This window comes from Gekko japonicus, unplaced genomic scaffold (assembly GCF_001447785.1).
Source record: "Gekko japonicus isolate JY-2015 unplaced genomic scaffold, Gekko_japonicus_V1.1 scaffold1623, whole genome shotgun sequence".
NCBI classification, from domain to species: Eukaryota; Metazoa; Chordata; class Lepidosauria; order Squamata; family Gekkonidae; genus Gekko; species Gekko japonicus.
The window spans coordinates 203,039-212,687 of record NW_015163139.1 but is presented as its reverse complement, the minus strand read 5'-3'; the positions used below and the strand labels follow the sequence as shown (position 1 = coordinate 212,687).

Below are 9,649 nucleotides of genomic sequence, written 5' to 3'. Positions count from 1 at the left end.
GCACTTTAGGGTTGCCAGGTTCCCCCCCTGGCCACCGACAGGGGATTCTGGATAAGGTTGCCAGGTCCAGGCTGGGAAACTCCTGGAGATTTGAGGGGTGGAGCCTGGGGAGGAGGGCGGGGACCTCAGTGGGGTACAATGTCACAGAGTCCACCCTCCAAAGCATCCATTTTCTCCATGGGAAGTTATCTCTGTAGTCTGGAGATGAGCAGTAATTCCAGGCATCCCCAGGTCCCACCTGGAGGCCGGCATCCCTAGGCAGCACCCTCTAGGTGACTTGATACCACCTGATTTGCATGCCTCAATTAGGCCCAGCTGCTTGCTACTGTTCATCAGCAGCCACCCTATGAAAGCCAGTGCGGTGCATCAGTTAGAGCTTCAGATTAGGGTCTGCGAGACCCAGGTTCACATCCCCATCTTGCGGTGGAAGCTGACTGGGTGATTTTGGACCAGTCACATACTTTCAGCCTAGCCAATCTCACAGGGTTGTTGTGCAGATAAAAAGGAGGAGAGAATAATGTAAGCTGCTTTGGTCCCCACTGTGGAGAAAGACTGTAATTTTCCCAGGTAGAGGCTGTGGGGGAGGGGAGTGGAGACAGAAAGCTGAAGACAGAGAGGCAGATAAAGGTAGGTTGGCTGTTGGGTGGGAAGGAAATTGTGTTGCCGACTCCAGGTTGGGAAATTCCTGGACATTTGTGAGGTGGAGCCTGGGGAGGGTGGGATTTGAGGAGGGGAGGAACTACAGATCAGTATAATGCCATAGGCTTCACCCTCCAAACCATACATGGAGGAGAGAGAGAGAGAGAAAGAAAGGGGGCAGAAGGGAGAAAAAGTGTGAGGAAGAGGTAGAGGGAGACAGGAGGAAGCAAAAGTGTGAGGAATAGGATAACCATCCCGCAAGTTTCTTGTGGGTCTCCACTTATTTTTTATTCTCTAAGTAGTATGGTTAGTTTACATTTGAAAACAATCCCATAATGGAAGGATTTTTTACCCTTGCCCTCCAGGTTTTACTTCTCTTCTTCTTTGTGGCATCTGATATTTGAAAAAAATATTCTGGTTAAAAAAATAATTCCACTTAGCAAGTTGTCATGACAGGCAGATAGTAATCCTTTGTGACAAATATTCTTGTTAACTGTTTTGACTTTTGTTTCTCTTTTAATAGTGTGAAATGCCTACAGAAGACTGTCAAGGATTCTTACCACATAATCTGCAAACCGTGTGCTTGTGAACTGGATCTATGTGCTAAGTGTGGGAAAAGAGAAGAAATAGTTATTCCGTAAGCACACTTAAAATTTGGGATTTTTTCCCTATGCCTAGAGTTCTTATGTAGTTGATTGTTTTATGATAAACAGATTGAAAATTGCTCTGAGTTTGACATGGGTGTATTTAAGTTATGTGGTTGTCTTTATATACATTAAGAAGCTGCCTTCATTCCTTGGATAGACAAATTGAAAATTATATGACAAGCTAGGCAGAGGCAAGGAAATTTTATACATAATTGCTAGCTTGGTCAAACACAATATGTGCTTGGTAATATATTTCTGCTTGGTAATGTACACATTTTGCCCATCCGTGTAACTAGGATGTAACTACTAGGTCTGTTTGGTCTGTTTATGGAAATACTTACTGAGGATTTCTCCATGCATTCAACTTTAGGACTATGTATATATAAAACAGCTATGACTGTTGTCTTAAGGTAGTTTGTTTGTTGTTCAGTATTTTCCCAGCAATCATACAGCAACATTTTATTGCTGGAGAAATGCAGTTTTCTCTGAGCAAGCATGTGTGGGATGCAGTTGTATGATATTCTCTTTTGGATGCCCATGCATTACTTGTGGTAAGCAATAGAACTGTTTCATGTGCATACATACATCAACTATAGTCTGCGACATTTTCCAAACTGTTGAAATTTGATCATGTAGGAAAATAGCTTCTCTGGTGGTCCAGGAGTGGGGCAGTCCTTCAGACTCCTTACTCCTGGGAATAGCTCCTCCACTCCAAAGGCAGGGCCGGAAGACTCTTTAGTCACGGAGGGGCTTGACCTCTGGAACCCAGTCTCCAGCCCTGTCTTCTAAGCAAGATGTTGCAGACAGTGCTCCTTTGGAGCACAGTAATTAGAAAAAGAAAGAAGAAGCCAGAAGGAGAAGGGCAGGAACAGGCAGCTTCATAGCTCCTCTGTTCTCCCCCCCTTCCTTCTGGCCATTTACAGCTGTGGGAGAAGCGCGGCTTCCCTCGGAAAGGCATTGACGAACCTGGGAGAACCCTGGGGGACCGCAACACCGACGAGACTCCTGCTAGCGCTTCCAGTCCAGGAGGGGGGGACTGGTCGAGCCTCTGCTCCCTGCCCATAGGGAGCCTAGGAGGGAAGTGATAGAGTCTCCAGTATCGGTGGGGCTGCCGCAGCTGCACTGAAGAGCCTCACCTGCTCACTACAAGCAGCTCCCTGTTCTTACAGACGTGGGAGGCCGATTCCAAGTCCTGGTCCACAATGGTGCGGTAAGCAGGGAAAGGGACCGGGAGGGCTCCTTCCCAAGGCTGACTCCCCCCCCCCCCCATGGATTACAGTGGGTAGAGGGAAGGAACTGCAGTGGCCGGGGCATTGGAGAAGAAAAGGGGATGGGGAAGAGTTCCTTCACTAGCGCAGCAATCCTCCCTCCCCCCCAGGCTAGCTTACCTTGAAGCTTGGAGGCGAAGAAAGACCCAGAACTTGGATGGGAGACCACCTGGGAGTTCTAGGGTCATTAGGTATAGTGAACAAATACTTCCCAACCTTGGGTTTGGTCAAAGCCCCCCCCCCCCCCGACCTTGCAGGGCCATAGAAAGCCTGGGCAATGGGAAATAAAGGTGGGAAGCAGCCATTTTGGGGACAAAGTCGTTACTTTCGCTTTCAGGGAGAGTACAAAATGGCTACTAAAGCAGGATCCTCCACATCTATGGAACTGGAAACTGAAACTTATACTTTTGACCTGGCTGAGTCTCCTGAATCCCCTCTAAATCAAGTAGAGGAACACCCTTTTGGGGAAGAGGCCCAATCTAACCTTTCATGGTTGAAACTAGAAATGAGGAAGGAGTTTAACGCCATGTAGCAGGAGTCTCACAGGCATCCCCACACTCCCCAGCATTACAAAAGGCACAGCCCTAGTGAGTGGGAACCTGATTTTCCTGAAAAAAAAAGAGAAAAAAGGCCCAAGAATACCAAAGGGAACATAGTCCTCTATTAGATGAATTAGAGTACGATTCAGCATCTGCAGACTCTGATCACCCAAGGAAGAGGGTGAGTTGTCAGAGGAGAAGGTTCCTGTGGCACAATCTAGGCTTTTCCCACAGGAACTCTACAATAGATTCCTTCCAGAAGTCATTAGGACACTTAAATTAGCTTACACCCCAAAAGAAGAGGAGGAAGATGATTCTGGCTTTCCTGTAGGATCAGACAAAACTATGCCCAAAGCAAATGCTAAAGCAGTGGGGGTACCACCGCCAGCAGCCTTCTATAATGTTGTGAAGGCAGAGTGGGAGCACCCAGCTAAACCTAAAGCCCCTCACCCGGCATTTGGGAAGTTTTATTCTCTGATACCAGAAGCTTAAAAAAAGCTGAAACTGCCCGTAGTAGATGACCCAGTTAATAGCCTGGCATCCACCTCAGTGGATGGGGGCAGATAGGCTTACAAAAGAGAACAGCAATAAGCACATAGAACAAGCCCTGAGGAGAGATTTTGAAGCGTCGGCTAATGCTCTGTGAGCTTCTGTTACAGAGTCCATGTTTGCCAGAGCAGCATATGCATGGTTTTCTGATCTGGCAAAAGTGGATAGTGGCATTCCTAAAGAGCTAAAGGATGAGCTAAAGAAGATTGCTCTTGCTAGGGCCTTTGCGGCGGATGCCACACTGGATGAAGTGCAACAATTGGCCAGGAGCATGACTTGCAGTGTCACGGCAAGATGTAACACCTGGCTGAGGAGCTCGGATGTGGATCCTTCAGCATGGACTAAAGTGACAGTGGTTCCATTCAAAGGTGCTAACCTGTTTGGAGAAGGTCTGGAAAGGTACCTTGTTGAAGATAAGGATAAGAAGAAGGTTCTCAAAGAAGAGGGAAGGAAAGATGAGACGATATCTTCAGTCCTTTTGGGACTCCAGAAGAGAGACCAAAACTGGCAATAATAGATCTTACAAAGGCAAGTGGTAACCCAAGTCCAAAGATGGCAGATCATTCTCTTTCTTCACAAAGCAATCCCACAATGGCAAGAATGCAAAGAAAGGACCCCAGGCATGACTATGCCGGAAAGAGGACACAGACAGGCGTCGGGGGCCATCTTCAGCAGTTTGCATGAGTATGGCAGAGGACAGTCACAGACAGATGGGTTCTGGACACTGTCACAACAGGATATTCCCTAGAATTTTGGTCATTACCTTCAAACCATTTCATGGAGCTACCAAAGAACAGATCCAGAGTGAAACACAGACAAAGTGGCCATTGCCCATCTGCTCGAGATAGGGGCAATAGAATCAGTCCCATTCCTAGAGAGATCTCAAGGGGTCTACTCAGTCTTCTTCATCGTACCCAAGAAGAATGGGGATGTAAGAGCGATTTTGAACCTAAAATGGCTAAAGTTCAAGATGGAAATGGTGAAATCCATTCTGACCTCCATACAGAAAGGGGACTATAGGGCGTCCATAGACTTATTGGAAGCTTATCTACACATACCAGTTCTTCGATTTGCCTACCACAGAGACCATTACCAGTATTGGGCACTTCCTTTTGGCCTGAAGTCCTCACCGAGGGACTTTACCAAGGTCCTAATGGCCCTGGTTGCCTACCTCAGAACCAAGGGGGTATCACTGTACCCCTACTTAGACGACATATTAGTCAAGGCCAACTCATACGATCTAACAGTAAAGTCACTGGAGATCACAATGAAGGTACTCAGGGATCATGCATTCGTGATCAACTTGGAAAAGAGTTCTTTGATACCATCTCAATCCCTACTTCATCTGGGAGTGCACATTGACATGGTGAGGGACAGTGTTTCTATCTCAAGAGGGACAACATAAACTAATGCAACTGACACAGGGGGTCGTGCTTTTACAAAGAGTGGAAGTTATGATGCTAGCACGACTCTTGGGGATGCAAGTATCATGCCAGGAAGTGTTACAATGGGCCAGGTTCCACACATGTCCTCTACAACGCTTTCTCCTCCCCTTTCAGGACTTAGCTGAGAAGAGGGCCAGAAAGGTGGTCCTTCCACAGGTAGTGAGACAATACGTTAGCTTGGTGGCTGGAATCAAACTGCTTCTCAGAGGGCATGCCACTCAGGGAGCCGGTCCGAGTGGTAATCACAACAGATGCAAGCCTGTTTGGTTGGGGGGGGGCACATATTAAGGGGAGAATGGCATAAGGCATTTGGAGCCTGTTGGAGAAGTCCAACAGCATGAATCTGCTGGAGCTGAGGATGATTAGAATGGGTCTAGAGAAATTCTAGGGAGAAAGTCACATATTGGTCCAAACGGACAGCATAACAACAAATGCTTATGTCAGCAAACAAGGTGGGACACGCCAACTGGTGAGGTGGGCAGACACACATCATGTCCATAAAGGCGATACATGTGGCAGGTTGGGAGAACAGTGTGGCCGACTGGCTGAGCCGGCAGTGGGTCGATCAGTCGGAGTGGATGCTCAGCAGGACAATGTTTGTTCAACTCTGTCACAGATTCAGGGCACTGGAAGTGGACCTATTCACCACAGAACAAAACTGTCAAACAAGAAACTTCGTATCAAGACTAAAGAATCCTCTGGCAATGGGCACAGATGCACTACATCTCAAGTGGTCAAAGGCACTGCTGTATGCCTTCCCACCGATTCAAGTCATTCACAGAGTGGTCCAAAGAGTGATAGATCAAAAAGCAGAGATCATTCTAGTGGCCCTATTTTGGCCCCGTCGGGCCTGGTTTCAAGATCTGAAGAGACTGTCGGTGGGGGAACCATGGCATCTGCCTCCAGTGGCAGATCTCCTGACACAAGCAGTGGCAGTTCATCCTCAACCAGGGTCATTAAGTCACATAGCTTGGAGGTTGAGCAGTAGCAGCTGACTGAAATAGGCTAACCACAGGGGGTGGTTAAGACCAGGCTAGCGGCCAGGAAGGGTTCTACCAACAGGGTCTATAATAACACACGGCAAGTTTTTCATTCTTGGTGCACAGGGAGGGGGTAGGACCCTCTTAGGGCACCCGTGGGTGAAGTCCTATCCTTTCTTCAAGAGGGGTTGGAGAAAGCACAAGCACTCTGAGGAGGCCATCAGGGGAACTAGGAAAAGCAATTTGTTAGCTAGACACCCTCATGTTAAAAGGTTCATAAGGGGTATATCCCTCTTGAATCCTCCGCAGGCACATAGGTTTCCAACTTGGAACCTCAACATTCAGGGCTCTGTGTAAGGCCCCCTTTGAGCCTTTGGCAACATGTGCCTTAAAGGAGCTGACCAAGACAAAGCCAGTTTGGTGTAGTGGTTTAGTGCGCTGACTTTAATCTGGGAGAACTGGGTTTGATTCCCCACTCCTTCACTCACAGCTGCTGGATGACCTTGGGCAAGCCATAGTTCTGTCAGAGGTGTTCTTGAAAAAGAACAGTTTCTGTCAGAGCTCTCTCAGCCCCACCTACCTCACAGGGTGTCTGTTGTGGGGAGGGGAAGGGAAAGGAGTTTGTAAGCCGCTCTGAGACTCCGGGTGAAGGATGGGGTATAAATCCAATCTCTTCTTCTTTCTGGTGAGCATCACTTCAGCATGAAGGGTATCGGAATTGAGGGCCCTCTCGATGGACAAGGAACTAGGTATCTTCCATAACGACAGAGTGATCCTCCGTACTGATTCAGCCTTTGTCCCTAAGATCAGTTCAGCCCTCCATAGGTCCATGGATATTGTTCTTCCATCTTTCTGCCCAAACCCTCAAGGCCAGAGGGAAAGGGAATGGCATTGCCTGGATGTGAGGAGGGCACTAAGTTTCTACCTAGATAGGACGAGGCACGTGAGGAGCACTGACTCCCTTTTTGTCCCTAGGTAGGTAGGTTTCTTCTTCCTCCCTAAGTAGATGGTTTCGAGGGTGCATATGCTTGGCGTATAGTGCTAGGGGTCTGGAGCCTCCCCAGGGGGTTATGGCCCATTCCCTCAGAGGGGAGGCCAGCTCGTCAGCCTGCAAGGTGGCTACCTGGAAATCAGTGCACTCCTTTAGGAGGCACTATAGGATAGATAAGATGGCCTCGGCGGAGGCTGCCTTCAGCTGTAAGGTCTTACAGCACACCTTGCATACGGGGAAGTGGTTGGACCCACCCTGGAGGGTACTGCTTTTTCACATCCCAGGAGTAAGGAGTCTGAAGGACTGCCCCACTCCTGGACCACCGGAGAATGGAAGATTTGTCTCCACTTACCATGAAGCTTCCTTCTCGGTGGTCCAGAGTGGGGCAGTCCTGCCCACCCTTGTGCACGGGGACCACTTCCTTCATCAACGGGGTATTGTTTTTTCTGTCCGTGTACAGACAGGGGTTAGGGGTTGGTTGACCTTAGCTGGTTCCGTTGAGGGACGGGTTATTTCAAATTTTGTTGGATGGTTAGCTCCCCGTTGGGAGCGATGTTGTCAGTTTCCTTTGCAGTGAAGGGGAATGGAGGCTTGGAGAATGACTGGGTTCCTGGGGAGAAGCCCCTCCCCTCTGTGACTAAAGAGTCTGCCGGCCCTGCCTTCAGAGAGGAGGAGCTATTCCCAGGAGTAAGGAGTCTGAAGGACTGCCCCACTCTGGACCACCGAGAAGGAAGCTTCACGGTAAGTGGAGACAAATCTTCCATTCCCCACTGCAGTATTATAGCCTCTGGGAGGGTTTAAAAAAATTAGTAGCAATCACCAGCAAGAGTACCCCCCTTGTGTCCACGTTAATGCCCTTCAGATCAATGAAGATGATGATTGATTTATTTGCTATTTTTTCCTTGTACTCTTGAGTGCGGGTGAGGGGGTGTGCATAATTTTCAGAACACCCATCCCCTGAAAAAGAAAACAGTGTTCAATAGAACTATATCTTTGAATAACCTTATTTATCAGCATGTTCATTTTGTGGGATTTGACAGTGGCAATACGAACAAGTGGGCTGTGGCTAACACAAGTATAGTGCTATGCCTCGCTTTTCCCTTAAGTATCGTGAAATTCACTGAGAGTACTGTTGCCCTAAAATCTCAGTAGCATGTGAGGTTATGCTTGATTCTTAAGTAGTGGAAACTCTCTTCTGCTACTAATTGCTGGGCTTTTATTGGTTAAGTACTCTGCAAGTTTATTCCAATCTACTGTTCAGGAAAAAATGTGTAATGTATTTTGAATGCATGGTTTTATTTCAGCTCAATAAAGCTGTTGTCTGCTTTGGAAGTACAGACTTTAAACAAGATTAAGTAATGTCATGTCATAAAAGAGGCAAGTAATAAATCATGCTTTGGGTTTGTCAAATAATGGCTCACCATCAACACTAAACAGAGAAGAGAAACCAAACCTGGGTTGCATCTAGAGTATGGCAATGGTTTTTATTACGCTTGTACCAGCATTAGTTTGCTGTCTCTGGGCTAGCATGCTTCTCTATGGTTACTGCAATCAAGTAGGAATATGATTGTTTTCTTTTTTACAGAAGGTCTCATCCTGTTTTGATAACTCAGTCCAAGAGATGTTGCTGTGTGTTGTTCTTGTTTGTTTGTTTTAGGATTCAGACGAGCCCAATGAAAACTGAGAATCAGCTTGCCAAAAATTATCAGCAGAGGAAGAGCACAAGGGATAACCTTGGGGATGGTGATGAATTAAACTTAGGTGGCTTGGAAGATGAGGATGGTCTGGATTTACTCATTCAAGGGATTAAAGACTTGAAACCTGAAAGGACAGAAGTCCAGTGACTTCTTCAAAGAGAAGGTTCTGATATGAATTGAATTTCTCGTGTGTGTGACTGCTAGAGAATTTCGTAGTGAAAGGTTCCTGAAGATTTAAATAACTGTGTTGAACCAAACCAGTGGCCCATCTAGTCCAGCATCTTGTTTCCAACAGTAGCCAGTCAGATGCCACCAGGAAGCCCCCAAGCTCTTGGATAACAGCCTTCACCTGCTGACCTCTGTCCAGTGTCTGACAATCAATGGTGTTCTGTATCCAGAAGGGCTCATTTAGTTATAATGACCAATCAGCAGTGATGGATCTATCCTTCATGTATCTGGCCAGTCCCCTTTTAAAAGCCATCGAAGCCTGTGCCCACCATCGCATCTCATAGCAGCGAATTCTGCAAGTCAATGGCCTGTTGTGTGAAAAAAGTCCATCCTTTTTTCTTCCTGACATTTGAGTGTAGTTTGCACCAAACTAGTGAAGGTATGCTACCTGGAAGTTCTTATTAACAAAATCTGTTAAAGGATTCTATTAATAAACCTTTCTTTTACAAAATATGAAGTAATGTCCTACATCTTGAGTGTGCTTCTTCCCATAATCCTCCTGATGCTGCCACCATACCCCTCTGCCATGCCAGAACAGCTTCCCCCTCTTTACTGGGTCAGTGATTGTCCTCTTTCCCCTATGCTGACTATATTTGTCTTATGCATTGTAGCTCAACTTCTTCTGCACTTTCAAGTGATTGTTACTCTGTAATAAGAACAGATGGG

The 9,649-nt window shown here is 47.0% G+C and overlaps 1 protein-coding gene across 1 annotated transcript in view; it reads left to right on the top strand.

The window, feature by feature from the left end:
* LOC107106783 (chromosome unknown open reading frame, human C9orf85) overlaps nt 1-9,392 on the top strand; it is a 39,716-nt gene extending 30,324 nt beyond the window's left edge. Inside the window, exons 3-4 of the mRNA XM_015406978.1 lie at nt 1,163-1,276; nt 8,716-9,392. Coding sequence (XP_015262464.1) covers nt 1,163-1,276; nt 8,716-8,902 — 301 coding nt within the window. The 3' untranslated portion in view covers nt 8,903-9,392. The remainder of the gene's footprint in view (nt 1-1,162; nt 1,277-8,715) is intronic.
* The last annotated feature ends 257 nt before the right edge of the window (nt 9,393-9,649 follow it).